This window comes from Rhinopithecus bieti, unplaced genomic scaffold, assembly GCF_001698545.2.
Source record: "Rhinopithecus bieti isolate Rb0 unplaced genomic scaffold, ASM169854v2 scaffold_22522, whole genome shotgun sequence".
In the NCBI taxonomy this organism is placed as follows: domain Eukaryota; kingdom Metazoa; phylum Chordata; class Mammalia; order Primates; family Cercopithecidae; genus Rhinopithecus; species Rhinopithecus bieti.
In genome coordinates, this window is record NW_016811454.1 from 2,109,705 (window position 1) to 2,128,334 (window position 18,630).

At 37.9% G+C, this 18,630-nt stretch overlaps 1 protein-coding gene across 3 annotated transcripts in view; it reads right to left on the reverse strand.

The window, feature by feature from the left end:
* PARD3B (par-3 family cell polarity regulator beta) overlaps positions 1 to 18,630 on the reverse strand; it is a 1,116,980-nt gene that overhangs the window by 183,954 nt on the left and 914,396 nt on the right. For all 3 annotated transcript variants that reach the window (XM_017893929.1, XM_017893928.1, XM_017893931.1), the window contains one exon: positions 6,391 to 6,693. In XM_017893929.1, coding sequence (XP_017749418.1) covers positions 6,391 to 6,693 — 303 coding nt within the window. The remainder of the gene's footprint in view (positions 1 to 6,390; positions 6,694 to 18,630) is intronic.

Sequence of the window (18,630 nt, forward strand, 5' to 3'; positions counted from 1 at the left end):
AAAAAAAAAAAAAAAAAAAGTGCTCTCTAAGATTCATCAAGAACAAACAGTTCCCCCCCCTTTTTTTTTTTGAGTGGGTCATCACGCCCAGCTAATTTTGTATTTTTAGGAGAGATGGGGTTTCTCCAGGTTGGTCAGTCTGGTCTCGAACTCCCAACCTCAGGTGATCCACCTGCCTTGGCCTCCCAAAGTGCTGGGATTACAGGCTTGAGCCACCACACCCAATCGTAATTCCTTTTCTTCTTAGGGTTACCAGAGTGGTAAATCAAAGGATTTTCACAAACATGGTGTACCTCGTTATTAGTAAGATAAGTTCAGATGAACTGGAAAATGCAGACTAGATAATAGCAGACTAGATTAATAGCTAACTGAAGATCGCAAAGAGTGTTGATTCATGGAGGTCTCGAGTGATGTGATGCAGGGATTGTATCTGACACTGATCAATGATCTTATCAATGACATGGATGGGCTCACAATGATTAAACATGAGGATGGTACAATTTAGGAAGAATAATATATACATTGGAGTACAAAAATTGATACTTTAAAATATCTTTATTGGCTACAACAATGAGCTAAACCTAACAAGTAAATATTCAACTTGGGAAAGACTATCCCACATTTAAAAAAGTTATTGTACCAATATAGGATTTTGTAAATTTATTGGGAAATCTCGTTTGATAGCAACTCAAGTGAAAAAAAAAAACAAAAAAACCAGGCATTTAGTTAAAAGTGCAATAGAAGCTAATAATGACAATGGATGTAAAAGCTTAGGCCACATTAATAAGTGCAAAGGATTAAAATCAAAGGATACCCAGAGTCCCACTGATTTCCGTGGTTTTCTGACCATATCTGAAATAGGGTACCCAGTTCTGCAAGCCATGCCCAACAAAGGAATCATACACTCAAAAGACTTTAGTGTACATATACCCCAAATGGCTGCCAAGAGGGCTGAAGGTGTGAATTGTAATTTAAGAAGGGGCTAAAACAGCTGTGGGAGTTTATGCTGAAGAAATGATTATATAAGAAACTTCTCAAGGTCATTTGCTGTGTTTTCTATATTCTTCTTAAGGCCAGTGCTGAGCACAGAGCCTGGCACATGTTTAGAGTTCATAAATGTTTGTTAGTGAAGGTGGTCATAGGAGTCACTTTAGATATCTAAAAGGTTGTTAATGAGGCTTAGATGCTGTGTCCGGGTAGCTCAACCCAAAATCCCTGGCAAAAGCTACATGGAGACAGTGTTTGGGTGGGTAAAAAGTGGGCATTTCTACATCAACTAGAGTCATCTAAAAGAAAACGGATGCCTCATGAATTTTGTCACTGAAGTATGCCAACGTGAGTTAGGTGACATTCATGAGGCAGTTCGTGGAGAAGATGCCTCTGATGAGTGGGACATGAGGCTTGACCACTGAAGGTCCTAGCCAACTCGAAGATACTGTTAAACCAGCCAGGCACGGTGGCTCATGCCCATAATCCTAGCCCTTTGGGAGGCCAAGGTGGGCAGATCACGAGGTCAGGAGTTCGAGAACAGCCTGGCCAACATGGTGAAACCCCGTCTCTACTAAAAATATAAAAAATTAGCTGGGTGTGGTGGTGCACATCTGTAATCCCAGCTACTTGGGAGGCTGAGACAAGGGAATCGCTTGAACCCGGGAGGTGGAGGTTGCAGTGAGCCAAGATTGTGCCATTGCACTCCAGCCGGGGCAACAAGAGTGAAGCTCCATCTCAAGAAAAAAAAAAAAAAAGATTCTGTTAAACTATTCATTCATTCATTATTCCAAAAATATTTATTGAGGACAGACTGCCCCAGGAACTGAGGAGACAGGGTGAGCAAAGGCAGGATAGGTCCCAACTACCATGAAGCCTGAATCTGAGACCAGTGGCTTCCAAAATGGGCTGTATAAACCCCATTTGAGGGAGGAAGAAAATATCAGAACCACTACTTATAATTTGTTAAAGTCTCATTTTAAAATTAATTTCTCTATTTGGTATGTGTCTTACATGTAATATAGTAGTAGGGTAAATTAGTATCTATCAGTTAGAAACAAATGCCCATATTTTTAGAGGTAAACATCCAAAAACTTTTTTTTTTTTTTTACTGATAATATGTGCATTTGGCAACCCATTTGGCAACCTCTAGAAATGAATGGCAAATTGTCACACAAACTAATGCAAAACTGCATTTGTGTTGTGTGCCACACGTACCTTCTAGCCCCCTATTTGGGACTGTTTTGTCCTCATCCAGACACAAAGTTTTCATGTTCATACACTGTGGGAGCCCTTTCAATGCTGGCATTGTGGTGGAAAACTAACACACTGTAAACCTGAGTAATTGTCAGGCTTTGAGGGCAGGATTTAACCCATGCTATGTTCAAATCCTGGAAGAACCAGCACTGTGAAAATCCAGTCATGTGTCTCTGTCCTGGTGGTAAAAAGGTTTTTTTTTTTTTAACCGCTGTCGTTTACAGATGAATCTTTTATAAGGCAACTTTTTTTTTTTTTTTTTTTTCCTAAGATGGGCTGAAGGTTCAGGGCCAACCTTTGAGAAGCAAGTAGGTATGAGACCAAAGTTGCCTCTGTTAGAAAGCTAGTATGGGCCACGTACACATGATCTGTTACTATAAGACAGAGATATATGGACAAATAGGGTATGTTTCATAAGGAGATAGAAAAAAAAGCAAAATGTAAAATCATATTTAACCATCACAGATGCAAGGTTATTATTATAATCTTCCCTTTTACAAATAAGTAGGTGAGGATAAATCGCCTATGCTATTAAACAGCCTATTGAATTCCAGGATTATATCTCACGTTAAAACCCTCAGTCTCTTCCCCAACCCAAACCCTGCCCTGCCTCCCTCAGGATGGAGTCCAAACTCTTCATCAAGGCTGGCCAACCTCTCTCCCCTGTCTTTGGTCAGCTCTGAGGCCATCCCATGTTCTCTCTTTCCATTTATCCCTCCCACCAGGTTTCTATTTTACTGAGAGTCTTTCAGTCCCCCTAACACATCATGCTTCCTCTCCCCTCTATTTTCACCTTTACTGCCTGGCCCCAGCCAGTACCCTGCACTTACTCTTCAGTTGCACTTTCCACACTGTGTTCCCACTGCATGTTTAGGACTTCGCATTGCCATTGGATCCTAATCTCCATAATGAAGGCGGCATAATCATCTTCCTCCCAGTTCCCTGGTAAGTTCAGTACTGAACTCAGGCCCTGGCCCTTAGTGGATACTCAATAAGTATTTGTTGAATTATATGCATGAAAATAAAAAAAAGCCATCTTGGACAAGTCATGCAGCTCACGCAGGAATATTTGGAAGTGGACTGGACCCCTATCAGCTTCATCCCCAAACCCATGATTTAATCTGCCATTACATGTTGGGAGCCCAGATGGATGCTTCTTTACTTATCCAGGTACTCATTTCCTTAATATGGTTTGGATCTGTGTTCCTGCCTAAATTTCATGTCTAATTGTAATCCCCAATGTTGGAGGTGGGGCCTGGTGGGAGGTGATTTGATCATGGGGGTGGATTTCCCCATTGGTACTGTGTTTGTAATAGTGAGTGAGTTCTCATGAGATCTGGCCGTTTAGAAGTGTGTAGCACCTCCCTCCTCTTTGTCTTGCTCCTGCTTCTGCCATGTAAGAACTGCCTGCTTCCCCTTTGCCTTCTGTCACGATAGAAAGTTTCCGGAGGCCTCCCAAGAAGCTGAGCTGATGCCAGCATCATGCTTGCTGGACAGCCTGCAGAACTGTGAGCCAATCAAATCTCTTTTCTTTGTAAATTACCCAGTCACAGGTATCTTATTATAGCAGTGCGAGAATGGACTAATACATTCCTCAAGCAGGAAATGAGAGTGTGGGTCTATATCATAGCGTGGGGTAGGGAAAAGAAAACTGTAGAACAGAGAGATCTAGAATAAAGTCCTGATTCCATGCTGTGTGATCTTGGGCAAGTCACTCAACTTCTCTGGGCCTCAGTTTCTGCAATAATCATATGAGAAGGTCACTCTAGACAGTCTCTGAATTCTCTTGTTAGCTCTGAAATACTGTCACAGAAGGAACTTCAAAGCTGCAACTTTTCCATTCTATAACTCTGTTCTCTGTCACCAAGAGCTCACTCTTTAAGTTCTTACCTCTTCATCAATTCTCTTCTCATTGTAATTCTCCCTCTGGTCCTACTTAGCTACTAAAACTGTTCTCTCTAAATTAACTGATGACCTTTTAGTGGCCAAATCTAAAGCGCTCTTTTCAGTCCTTATTCCACTGAGCTCTCTGAAGCATTTGAAAGCCTCGTGTCTGTGATATCTGCGAAACATCTTTGTGTTTGTTTTAAGCTAAGGTTTTGGGCTGCTTCTTATACTCTCCTGTCTCCAACACCCCTCCTCAAATGAGGAGTCAAATGAGGACAAGCTCCTGTCCTCATTTACTACTGTAATCATCTCTAACTTTGTCTCTTAGTCTAACCAGGGTCTTCTTTGTCTGTCGTCAAGCTGGAAGAGCTATTTTCCCAAAACACAAATCCATCAGCTCATTCCCCAATTATGACACTTTAGTGGCTCCTATTGTCCACTGATTGGCAAATACATCAAAACCCCTTAGCCAGGCATGGTTGCAGGTGTCTGTAATCCCAGCTACTCACTTGGGAGGGTGAAGCAGGAGAATCGCTTGAACCTAGGGGGTGGAGGTTGCAGTAAGCCGAGATCACACCACTGCACTCCAGCCTGGTCAAAAAAGTGAGACTCTGTCTCGAAAAAGGAAAAAAAAAAAAAAAGAAAACCTGTTCCTTGTGGCTTACCCCAAAATTCCTAGAATTCCCCATACATAGTTGACTTGTGAATCTTTTTTTTTTTTTAATAAAATGCCTCATATTTATTTCCATGGAATTAGTATTGGAAAATACTGGCTTGGGAGGTTCCTATAAACAGTCCCTCTGTGTTGGGATTCTAGCTGTGGAATATGCAGAGAGGATTGTTATGAAGACCTATCTAATTTAGGGAAGGTAAGATTGACTACAGTTTGGGCCAGAAGAGACTCATGCCTGGTGTTATTATTTATATGATAAAATTCAATCCACTATGAAGGTTGGGGAGAAAAATCCAACTCTTAATCAATTCTTTGAATTAGCAGTTTAGTTATTATGGCTATATCACAGTCATAAAATTTATATTTTCATTTTGTCCCAAAGAAAAACTTGACCATCTTTCTTTAATATTATCAACCTGGAAGCCTGACAGTAAGGATTAAAAATTGCTCCTTCCTTCCCACTTGGTTATTGGAAAGGCTCTGAAAGGTAATCAGTCTTGTGAAGCTACACTTTACAGTCTGCATAAAAATGCCATGATTTCCCTTCCTCTCCCCAACCTAATTGAAAGTGCATAATATCACCCAGCTGGGGAAATGTAAATGGTAAACATATGCAATATATCATGCTATCACATAAAGGCTGGTTCCTAATAGGGACTGAGTGGTTGTCAGAACCCTAAGAAGTCTGGAAAACAAGGCTTTTCTTCATATAGAATGAGAGCTCTCTGTGCCTGCTACCCTTCTACCCCACCACTTCCCTCGTCAAGCTAGTCAGATTAGTCCAAGGTCAGTCAACTCATTCCTTGCATGTGTAATTCCAAGGGTCACCTAACAATGTATATTGACTAAACCTCTCTTACATCAATCTTTCAAGACATGAAACATTTTACTTTTGGCAGGAGGTGGGGTTGAAAACATCTTGTTCTCTACCTACTTCAATTGTACTGACAGATGGTCCTATTATCCTTCTCCTTAGCTGCTAAACCTAAAGATCCGTGGCCTTGTCACCTCTTATCTTTCTCTACTTCATCAAACTCCTATTGCCAAGATTATCTCTTTTTCTACCTCTGATCATCCATGAATATCTATACAGGGTCACCTTTCCCTTGAGTACAAAATCCCCATCTTACTTTTCAAAGACCCCTGCTCCTCTGCAGCTATCTGTAATTCCCACTTCAATCACACCTACTTGGAAGCTATCATTTTCTCTTTTCTGACTCTCCACCTCCATGTGCCATGCCGTCTTCCTGAATAAATCTTTTACATTTGGTCTCTTAGGAGAAAGGACAATATTCGTTCAAAGTTTTCATCATGAGATGTCTGTCACAATTTTCCTTCAAAAATGGCTCCCTGTTGCATCATGAACTCTGCTACTACTATTCATTCATGCCACCTTACAATTGGCTATTGTTTTATTTTTGATGGTGGATATTTTACACGTTGGTCAAAGGATGGCACTTGTCTAGGGTACTGAGTCATTTCAGTTTTCATCGATTGAAGGAGATACTTTTTATCGGTTTCAGCAGTAGAGATGATTTGAAACATACTGAACTAAAGCTACATTTATCTATCACTAAGTTTATTACCTGTCAGCTGGAGCCAGTGGATGGTATGGCTTGTTGACCTTGGCATAGAGACCCTCTAAGTGGTCTCTTTCTGGAGACAATGGACGGCCATCCCGAGGGTAACCAAACGGTCCAGCTCGAGGGGGAGATGGAGATCTAAAGACATTTGCTGATGTGCATGGTTCCCGAAAGTGGTTCACTCTGGCATAATTGGGGTCCATTTCATCATCATCCATATCGTATACTGATCCAATTGCACCAGTACCATAATCAAGAAGACCTCTTGCCTGCTTTTCCCTTAGCTCCTGATGTTTTGCTCCAATCCTGAAAAATACAGAACAGGCAGTAAAGATGTATGTGAGTTTCATATGATAATATAATGAAATACTCTCTTGAATTTACGTTAACTCTTCCTCATCACTTAGCTGTCATTCTCCTGTTTACTCAAGATCACAGCATGCAGAAATGCCAACAGCATAAGAGGATTAATTTTATATATCTGATCTTTATTTGTTACAGGGTCTTTACTTTGATAGCAATGCTATGGGTACTTTGATATCTTGCCCACTGATGACTAGGCTGATAGTAGCTTCAAAGGCTGATTTTCATTCACATTCCCTCCCCACAGATAGCATGCGCTTGTGGGAACAGTGCATCTTTAGTTCGATATTATAGAAGTCTTTCTTGGGACAGGGATGCATGTTAACAAACCCATCAAAATCCTGCAGTTTTTCTATGACTTCACTAATTTAGTGGCCTAGAGTTCCAGTGTATTCTTCTAAAGAAAATAACTTGTGAAAATTGATTTAAATATGAAAAAGAAATACAGAGGCTTTCTGGTCACTAAAAGCAGTGGGATCAGGGATAATTTATAAGAGACTCTGAGTTTTTTGGTTATACAAATGGGGATTACTGTGTCTCATTATATAGGGGTTAGGGACAGAGTAAAATAGTGAAGAAATTAATAGGTTCCTGACAGAGATGAATTGGCACATATAAGTGAATTAAACACCATTACTGGCAGAACTCCACAGTGCTAAAGCCTTAAGTGATATTACAAAATGCTAGTGCTAATCAGTGCCACTGTGCAGTCTACTGGGAATGGAAGCAGAAAAATATACTTAGGTGGATTCCAAATCCATCTGAATTTTGAGAATTTGACATTTAATCTGGAAAGTGTTAGATCAGCTCTTCTAAATTCACAGTAATGTATTAAAATGGAAAGGTCACTATGGCCTCTTATTGGACAATGGTGATCTTGATGGTGTGAGGAGGTCTTCAGCACGAATGAGAAAAGAGTGTAAACCTTGTCACTGGACAAACAAGGGGCACCGTGTAAAGAGGAGAGATTAAGACAATGCTGGCTCAGGTGGCTAAAGAAAGTCAAGAAAAGATGGGACAAACTTAATGTCCTGGGCCCAGAGAATTTAAGAGGGCTGTGGGCTAGAAGTGAATGATCTCTATATGACTGGAGACATACAGAAGTCCTGGATGAGTTAAAAAGCAACAACTGAAACCCATCAGTATCTTCCCCATTCAAACAAAAACAGCTGTTTTGCACATGGAAGCTAGCTTTATTTTGCAAAACATTAAACCCTTTGTAAAAATCTTCAGAAGCCAGGGTTTTCTGAGGTATTTTTCTCTTTTGGCAGAACAATGTTTTCGTTTTTTACTTTTTTGAGTAAGGAGGAGAAAAGCAACTGGGCAATTTCAATTGGGAAGCAAAACGCAAAAAACAAAACAAAAAAGAATAAGGCATGAGACCAAAACCAAACCCCAGCACCTATCCTCAAGTTACAACAGATGAAAATAAATGCCAGGATATATTATTGCATATCTCTTTTGATTAGGCCAAACCTGTGCCCTACACATAAGTAATTAGAAGAATTTATATTTTTGCATACGGCAACTTGAATTTCCAAGGGATTCTGAATTAAGATGAAAGGAAGATTACACAGTAGGGTACCCGTTAAGGGGCCTTGCCTATTCCCTTTCAACACATGTTAGTCCTAGATTCATGGATGTTTGTTTTGAGTAATTTTTGACAAAGAAGATAACCTGCTCCATTCTGCAACAAAACAATCTTTCCAGAGACAGTGCAGACTCGATTATCAGAGAATGCTTGCTGCACCCTGATGATAGGGATGGATTTCCATTGCAAATGGAGCAAAGGACATCAATACAGTTAGGGGGTAGGATTCTGTGTGGTTGCTATCCCTCATAAGTGAGATCCCTTCAAGAGAAATCATTCAGCAGAAAGATGAATATCTCACAGCTGTCTCATGGGGCTACACTTGTGTGCATTAATGGAAGAGGAAAATACTAAGCTTGATTTTTAAAAATCACAGAAATAGAACACTGGTATCTGTCTTCCTTATTTCATCACTTCTCTTTCTTAGAGGTTTTCTCATTAATTAAACTTGCTGAGTATGTGGAGACTTTCAGACGAAAAGTACTATGTGTATGCCAAGCAATATTTTATCTTGTATTCCTTTCCAAAACAAAACCGTTTCTCTTTGATACTCTGCACCAGTGAGTGTTTCAGAAACTGATTTCATATTAACCATTCAGTAGGTAAAATAGTAATTTCTTTGAACAATCATTATTGTGTCATATACCAGGGTCCCTGCATGTTGAGGAGGACAAGGCAATCTCTGAAAAGGAGTGTATGCTGGCAGAAGAGGCCAAGACAGAAGTGTCAAGGAAAATTTTCTTTTGGTAGCTCTGACCCTCACCCCACCCCAATTCATGTGAGAATTTTACTTGTTTACAGTCATTTCCACTTAGAGGTTTCCTTGCCACTGGGAACTCAACCTGTTAAATTATCGATTTTCCAAAAGATACCCTTTTTCATTTGACAGTACTACCAGTTTCCCCATTCTTCTGAGCAAACTGCCTTTGAATTGTTTAAATCTCCTCTTTCTCTTTTCCTCTATGGGAACATTGCTGCTTCTTTTCTCCTTAACACCTCTTGGGTATCCTCTTTTATTTCCATTTCTTTCATCACAGTTGAATGTTCAGGCTTTTATATTGCCCAGATCTGCACTGTCCAACATAATGGCCATTAGCTGAGTGTGGCCCTATAAAATTAAATTTGAAATAATTCATATCAAATCAATTTCTCAGTTTCACAAACCACATTTCAAGTGCTCAGTAACTACATGTGGCTAGTAACTACTATATTGGACAACACAAATAGAGACGAATTTCATCATTGCAGAGCGTTCTGTTAGACTGTACTGGCCTAGATTATTCTGAGAGTTTTTGGTATGTCACCTCATCCCACTTTAATATATACCTTAAAAGACTCTCGAATAATCTTCCTTAAAGAGAATTTCTGTCATATCTGTCAGACTTAGGATCTCTAATAAGAGATGATAATAAAAGATGAAGTCAAGTAAGTGACTCTACTTCCCTCCCTGAAACTCTATAGGAACAAACACTTGAGAAATTGGGAAGAAAATTCTATCTACAGTGGAATTAGAAAACGACCATAATCTCATGCCTTGCTATGAAATTTGGACACAGTCCCAAAGGTGGAGTGCACCACCAGTTGATATATGGCTGCATCTCCAGTCAGGTATACATTTCACTGAAAATAATGAGGGAGTCTAGAGGGGTACAGTCAATAAACTTTAATATAGTCTAAGGATAGGAATAGGACTCTGGAATTGTAGGGTAATTCTTTGTGGGGGTCCAGCTTCAGAATGGAGGAGAGACAGAGATAGAAGAGAGATATTTCCCCTGAGCAGGTCTCCTACGTTAAAAAAAAAAACTTCATGGAGGTGAAGTAGTAAGAAGAGAGAAGTATGAACCTGCTTTGTATCTGATAGGCAGAATTAGCAGAGATATATAAATCCAGACTCATCAAAATAGGACCAATAATCTAGGTGACTTCACTAAGAAGTAGGCTGATCTCAGACTAGCTGTCCCAAAACAGAAAACCATAGAAAACAAGACCCCAGGGCAGAGTACCCAGCAAATCTGTCAAAAGGGTATTTGAGAGATCATGTAGAATTGAAGCTGCTGGTAACCTTAGATCACTATGCTCATGTTATTTAATACTATATTTTAGCACAGATTTTTTTAAAAAAAATTAAAAAAACTTCCATATAATATAAATCTAATGGTCATACTTAAATACAGTAAGAGAAAATGTTAGAGCTTATTGCATATAGGAAGCATAAGTGCTGTCTCAAGAAGGAGGAAAATCAAGTAATCGACAAACGCAGGCAAACTCATGCTGACCTCTAACATAAATAAAGATAAACGAAAAACACTCTCAAACATTTGAAAACACAGAGGGAATATGGCACTTATTGACCCATCTTGAAAAACTTATTAATAATGGAAAACAGCAAACTAAGAACTGCATCAAAATGAAGAATTCAACATGGTTCCTATGGCCATAATGTCTCCCAAAATTCATGTGTTGAAATACAGTCTCCATTGTGGTAGTATTAAGAGGTGGAGCCTTTCGGGAAGTGACTAAGTCATCATGAAAAGGTTAATATCTTATAAACGGGCTACAGAGCACTAGCTAAGGTCCCTCTTTGCCTTCCATTGTTCTGTTCTTCTGCCAATGAGGAAACCTAGGCAGCACCATCTATGGGCAACAGGGCCTCGCCAGACACTGAACCTGCTGGCACCTTGATCTTAGACTTCTCAGTCTCTTGAACTATGAGAAAATAAATTTCTGTTCTTTATAAATTACCCTGTCTCAGGATTTTGTTATAGCAGCAAAAATGGACTAAGATAATGGTGAAGCTGTGGAATAGCAGGTCTGGAGGTAAGCAATACATTCATTTAAATACAAAACTAAGACTAAATATCTGTGGGAACAATAATTACAGAAAAAATGTAAATATTATAAACTCTGACAATATAAAATATATAAAAAAATGAAAATCACAAGTTAATAAGGAAGTAATTTAGGAGAGAGTACCCTATCTTTATTTTCACCCCTCTTCATTTTCTCATTTTATAAAGCAGGCATCAGTAGTTACTGTCTAAAATTGATACATTTAGAAACAGAGGTTTGAATATATTAAATATAATTACAAAGAAACCACTAAAAACCAAATTTTCAGCAGGAGAGAAATACACAAAATAAACTCTTAACCACAAAGCAGAAGTTGACCAAATGTATGTTATGAAAATAAATGTAAATGGAATAAATTTCTTTATTATCATTAAAGGATCCCAGGTATCAAAAAAACAGGCAAAGTGCTATTATAATAGTAAAAGGTGGGAAACAGTCTAAATATGCATTAACAGGCGACTACAGAAAAGTATTATGCAGCTGTAAAACATAGTGTCATACTACTCCTATACTAAAAAGAAGTAAGATGATGTATGTAAGGGTGAGGGTACTATACATATAAATATTTATATGATATATATCCCTGCATATACATAGAAAATATTTGGAAGAATACACAAAAAATTCCTAAGTGGTTGCATCTAGAGAGTGGAATTAGAGAGGCAGCCTTTATACCTTATATACTATGTGCATTTTCTATATTTTTAAGATAATTTAAAAAATAAATTTAACGGATTTTCGATTCGGGGGTACATGTGCAGGTTTGTTACATGGGTATACTGCAGAATGCTAAAGTTTGAGCTTTTAGTGAACCCATCCTGCAAATAGTGAACATAATACTCAATAGGTAGTTTTCAACTCTTACCCCATCCCACCCTCCCTAAGAAAATTTTAAAACTTTAAAATATAAAAAATTTCCTAACAACTACAAGTTGTAGTGAATAAAATGTTTTGAAAACATTAAATACCCTGTACCAACAGGCATCTTTTTTTCTTGTAAACCTGATTTCTCATGACCCCTTTGTCAACACAGTTATGACAATTTTCTTCAAATTATTGTTCACTGAACTTTTATTTGTTCTCTTTAAATCAACTGCTTTTCCTAATATTACTCATGTCCCGTTAATCAAATATTTAATCTAGTTTTCTCTGGCATAAGGACTTAATTTATTCATAAACAGCTCCACAATGATCTTAACAATGCTTCATCTCCTCTTCAACTCATACATCCAGTACATTCTATTAATATGAAACTGCTATATGTCACTTTGTAGAAAACAAAACCAAGTAAAAACTTTGATGATTTATTCTAGACCTTCTGCTTCCATAACTAGACTACGAGCTCCTTGAGTGCACTGTGAGTGTTCTTCCTGCTAATATTTGGTTGACAGATTAATTTATTCAATATTTTACTGACATTATACTACATACTAGAAATAAAACATATACTCAGTCTCTGACTTACTATCAAGGGAAACATAAACAAGTAATTATAATTCAATGAAAAAATAAATAAGAACTAGAAATGCCCAATAGGCAAATGAAAAATGTATCATACATCATCAGGGAAATGCAGATTAAAACTACAATGAGATGTCCTTACTAAAGTGTAAAAAAATGACAAAAACAAATGTTGGAAAGGATATGGAGCATCCAGAACGTTCATACACTGCTGGTGGAAGTACAAAATGGCATAATCCCTTTTGGAAAAGGTCTAGGAGCTCTTTCAAAACTAGACTTTCACTGATGTTATGACTCAGTGATTCACCTCAGGTGAATTGAGAAGAGAAACGACAATATATGTTTACCAAAAATCCGTGGAGAATGTTCAGTAGCAGCTTTACCCATCATAGCAAAAAGTAGATATAATTGAGCTGTTTATCACCAGGAGAATGGATAATCAAACTATGGTTTATACACACAACAGAAGATAAATCAGCAATAACAAGAAATAAACTACAAAAATAGCCAACAGCAGGGATGAATCTTAAAATTATCATCCTTAGTGAAAGAAGTTGGACAGAAAAAAGAATTTACTATGTAATTCCATTTGTAAGCAATTCTAGATCAGGCTTTTACCTATGAATGGGAAAAAGTATGAGGGAACATCCTTGGGTGCTAGAAATGTGTAACTTGACATACATTCATTAAAAGAGAATAGAGAATATTCTTCTGTTTACTAAGATCCGAGCATTTCACTTTATGTAAATTACACCTTAATTTCCTTTTTTTTTTTTTTTTTTTTTTGAGAGACAGTCTCGCTCTTGTCACCCAAGCTGGAGTGCAGTGGCGTGATCTTGGCTCACTGCAACCTCCACTGCCTGGGTTCAGGTGATTCTCCTGCCTCAGCCTCCTGTGTAGCTGGGATTACAGGTGCCTGTCACCATGCCCGGCTAATTTTTGTACTTTTAGTAGAGACAGGGTTTCGCCTTATTGGCCAGGCTGGTCTCGAACTCCTGATCTCAGGTGATACACCTGCTTCGGCCTCCCACAGTGCTGGGATTACAGGCATGAACCACCACGCCTGGCCTGTATCTCAATTTAAAAGAAAACACAAAAGAAAAGGCAAAATGCTGATTATACTATTTATACCTTTTATAAACTAACAAATTTAGATTCATTATTTATAAAAATTTATATATAAATTTGATCTCTTTAAATGCATTATCTAAAGTAGTTATCAATAACTACTTTTAAATATATAATTATATATATATATATATAAATTGCTGGGAAAATATTTAAATTACTTAAGCAAACACACCCCTTCTCAAGCAACCTAAACACTTCCAAAATTTTTTGAATGATGAATGCAGAAACTTGTAATAGAGGTAAAACAAGCTGTCTAGTCTTTAGAGGATGTATTTACGGATCAATAAGAATGATTTGTATTATCAACATCAAAGGCTGGCCTACAGATTCGTACTTTATGAAAAAATATGTTTTTAGTAAGGGGAAAGTGAAACAGGAAGAGGTAGTAGGAGTTTTTAAGGGGAGTTTACATTATTAAATATGTATTATTAAATACAGCAGCTACTAGCTACACATGGATACTGAACTCTTGAAGTGTGACGAGTATGACTAAGGTACAACATTTTAATTAATTAAAATTTAAATAAATTACATTTATTTAAAGGCACTAAATTTATTTAAAGGAAAGGCACTACTGAAAATATAAAATAAAAGGCTTGAAGAGGAAAAGAGTTAAACTATATAGATAACTGGAGAAGAGTGTTCCAGGTAGAGAGACAGCAGATATAAAGCCCCTGAGGCAGGCATGTGCTAAAAACAGCAAGGAGGACAGTGTGAGGGAGTGAGAAGTTAGAGGAGGCCAGAGAGGAAGCAGGGACTTAGGGCAAGCAGGGCCTTGAAGTCCATGGTAGAGTTCGGTTTTTACTCTCAGTGAGGTGGGAAGCAAACTAGAGGTTGCGAGTAGTGAAGTGATAGGCTCTGACCTACATGGTAAAGGGCTCTCTGACTGCTTTCTCGAGAACAGAGTGAAGGTGGGCATTTCTTGGTGAGAGGAGAACTGTGGAGAACGGTTAGGGGGTTATTACAATAAGCCAGGTGAGGGAAGGTGGTGGCTGTCCATACAAGTGTATCATTGGAGATGGTAAGAAGCAACTGGATCCATGAGCTAAAAATAAAACTGGTTTAAAAACAAAATTCTGTAATTAAGACTGCCCTTCAAATGCCTCAAAATAGAAAAGTTTTGCTACATGCAAGAGCCCATCCTGTCCAGTATCTCAGCTATCTAAAAAGATGAACTGACACCAACAATAATATTAGTGATATATTTTCTCATGATTATATAACAGTTTTCATGATGTACACAAGTCTCAACTTTAGAGAAGAGGAAGCTGAGATTACAGAGGCTACACACTTTGCCTGACAGCTAACATTTACTAAATGGTAGGAATTGAATTCTTGAATTCTGTTGAAGTGTTTGTCTTCAACATTAATGTTTCTTTCATTTATGTTAGATTACAAATAATCTAAACATGATCATATTTTAAAAATTGATGTGGCCAGGCGTGGTGGCTCACGCCTGTAATCCCAGGACTTTGGGAGGCCGAGGTGGGCAGATCATGAGGTCAGGAGATCAAGACCATCCTGGCTAACATGGTGAAACCCCATCTCTACTAAAACTACAAAAAATTAGCTGAGTGTGGTGGTGGATGCCTGTAGTCCCAGCTACTCGGGAGGCTGAGGCAGGAGAATGGCATGAACCTGGGAGGTGGAGCTTGCAGTGAGCAGAGATAGTGCCACTGCACTCAAGCCTGGGCAGCAGTGTGAGACTCTGTCTCAAAAAAAAAAAAAAAAAATTGATACAATGAAAACTTTCAGATATCCAAAAGTAGGCTAATAGCACAATGAGCACCCATATACCTTTCATTTCTATATTCAATAATTATCAAGATTCAGGCCAGGCATGGTGTCTCATGCCTGTAATCCCAGCACTTTGGGAGGCGAAGGTGGGTAGATCACTTGAGGTCAGGAGTTCGAGATCAGTCTGGCCAACATGGTGAAAACCCATCTCTACCAAAATACAAAATTAGCAGGGTGTGGTGGCACACGCCTGTAATCCCAGCTGCTTGGGAGGCTGAGACACGAGAATGAACCTGGAAGGTGGAGGTTGCAGTGAGCCAAGATTGTGCCATTGCACTCCAGCCTGGGCAACAGAGCAAGATTCTGTCTCAAAATAAATAAATAAACAAATATTATCAAGATTCTGTCATATTTTAAATATATTTTCTATTAATTTTTTACCAAGCATTTTGAAAGTAAATCCCTCTACATACTTCCAAAGGCATATCAAAATATCACAAATGTTTTATTATGCCATTATTTCACCTAAAATTAACAATTATTCCTTGGTGTCATCTAATACTTACTCCATAAACAAATTTTCCCAAATGCCTTAAAATGTCTGTCTTTCCCAGATGATTTATTTGAATCTGGTTGTAAAATGCCTGTACATTAAATTTGGTGTTCTCTTAAGTCTTGTTAAATGTACTGAACTGTACTCTTTTCCCTTTTGCTTTTATTTTTTCCATGTCATTGGGTTATTGCAGAAACCAAGTTGATCTTCCTGTAGTTGGTCCCATGTGCTGGATTTCTCTGTTTCCTTTCCTGTGAAATGATTTAACTTATTCCTCCATCCCCAAATATCTTGTTTATGGAGAGTAACTTCTAGATCTGTGCTTGCCAACAGGATTTTCCGTGATGATGGAAATGGAAATCTTCCATATCCGAGCTATCTAATACAGCAGTTGCTAGCTACACATGGATACTGAACTCTTGAAATGTGGCCAGTATGACTAAGGTACAAAATTTTATTTAAAATTTAAATGAATTAAATTTGAATGTGACTAATGTTTATCATATTGAACAGTGCAGCTGGAGGCTTAGTTAGATTCAGGTTTAACATTTTGGGGAGGAGTACTGTGGTAGGTTGAATGGTGGCTCCCTAAAACAGACAGCTGACCCTTGAACAACAGGGTTTGAACTGCACGGGTTCACTTATACACAGCTTTCTTTCAACTAAACCCAGATAAATACGGTATTTGTGGGATATGGAACCTGCATACATGGAGGGCAGACTTTCATATAAGTGAGTTCTGCAGGGCCCTCACTTATATATCAAGGGAAATCGTATGTCCATCTGGAACCTGGTGATGCAATCCTATTTGGATACAGGGTCTTTGTATATGTAATTAAGTTTAAGATGTTGTTGTGAGATTGTCTTGAATTATGCATATAGGCTCTACATCTGATGACAAATGTTCTTGTAAAGGAGAGGACATAAACAGAAGAGAAGAGCCAAAGAAGGCAATGCGAAGGCAGAGGCAGAAATTGGAGCCATGTGTCTATAAGCTAAGAAACACCCAGGATTGCTGGCAGCCAAGGGAAGCTAGGACAGAGGAAGATGGAACAGATTCTCTCTCATAGTCTCTGGAAATAAACAACTCTGCTGAGACCTTAATTTCAGACTTCTGGTCTCCAGAACAGTAAGAGAACCAATTTGTTGTAAAGCCACCAAGTTTATGGTAATCTGTTAAACAGCGGCCCTATGAAACTAATATAAAGACCTTAAAGGAAGCATATGTGCTTCAAATTGTGTCATACACAAAATTTGGAAAACTGTGTATTTTCTAAATTTAACGTAACAAAGTATAGTTATATAGCTTTCATCTCTGTCTTAGCCATCCTAAATATCTGATTGTCTTTAGTAATGCTAAGGAGACAAACTGATGTCTCCATTATAAAGTTCCCCTTTCAATCTTTCATTTAATCATTTCTGTCACTGATGATTTTGACTGAATTAATTATTTCATTAGGGGTTGCACAATGGTCATTTTGAAAGCCATTTAAAAAAATTTATTAGCTGGGATTCTTCTGCAAAGAAAATCTTTCAACAATTTTGGCATTTTGATTATGGTGAGATGTACTTAGTATAGGGAAATCTGAATAAATGCTTAAATATTTCTTTTCATTGCTAATTTTCAGTCAGGAGTTAGAGTCCTAGATACTTCCAATGGTGGCAAATGAGTAGTTAGGAACATTTTGGGGAATAAAGGATTGTGAACATAATTATAAACTTATGGTTATATAAGTCCATAATATATAATACACATTTGTAATAACATATTTAGGATTTTATTCAATTGAATTCCTCATACTTTTCTTGCACATGTTGTCCATATTTAGTTAAGAGACTGTATTGTATGAGCTCTTTCGTCCTTCTGGCTTAACCCTTTAGCCTTTGATAGCTTCCTTGCTTTATGACAAACAAGTAGTTCCATGTTTATGTTGAGTATCTTGTGTTCCTAACTTGGAAGCAGTCATTCCTCTAAGGACCCCTTTGTTTTCAGAGGGGAATGATATCTAGAGACCACAAGCTGGGCCCTAGGAGTGCTCACTGACACTGGGTTACTATTATTTCTCAGCCTTTTCTCTGAATAGAGTTAGGAAATACATATTTTGGGGAAAAAAAAACCCATACGTTTATACTAATATTTCTGATTCAAATTTAACATTACAGAATTTTACTTTTAAATTTTAATATCGTGTATTTATTCCTCCCTCCTTTAAATGAAAATCTTGATTCTTAACACTCATATAATTATTTTATTATCATATATAGTTTTAAGATTATAATATCAATATTATTGTCTTAGTCCCATCAAGCTGCTATAACAAAATAGACTGGAAGGTTTATAAATAAATAATAGAAATGGATTTCTCACAGTTCTGGAGGCTGGGAAGTCTGAGAACAGGATGCTAGCATGGTTGGGCTCTGGTGAGGGCCTTCTTCGAGGATAGATTGCTGACTTCTTGCTGGGTCTCTCAAATGGCAGAAGAGGCGAGGCAGCTCTCTGGGGCCTCTTTTTATTTTATTTTATTTTATTTTATTTTATTTTATTTTATTTTATTTT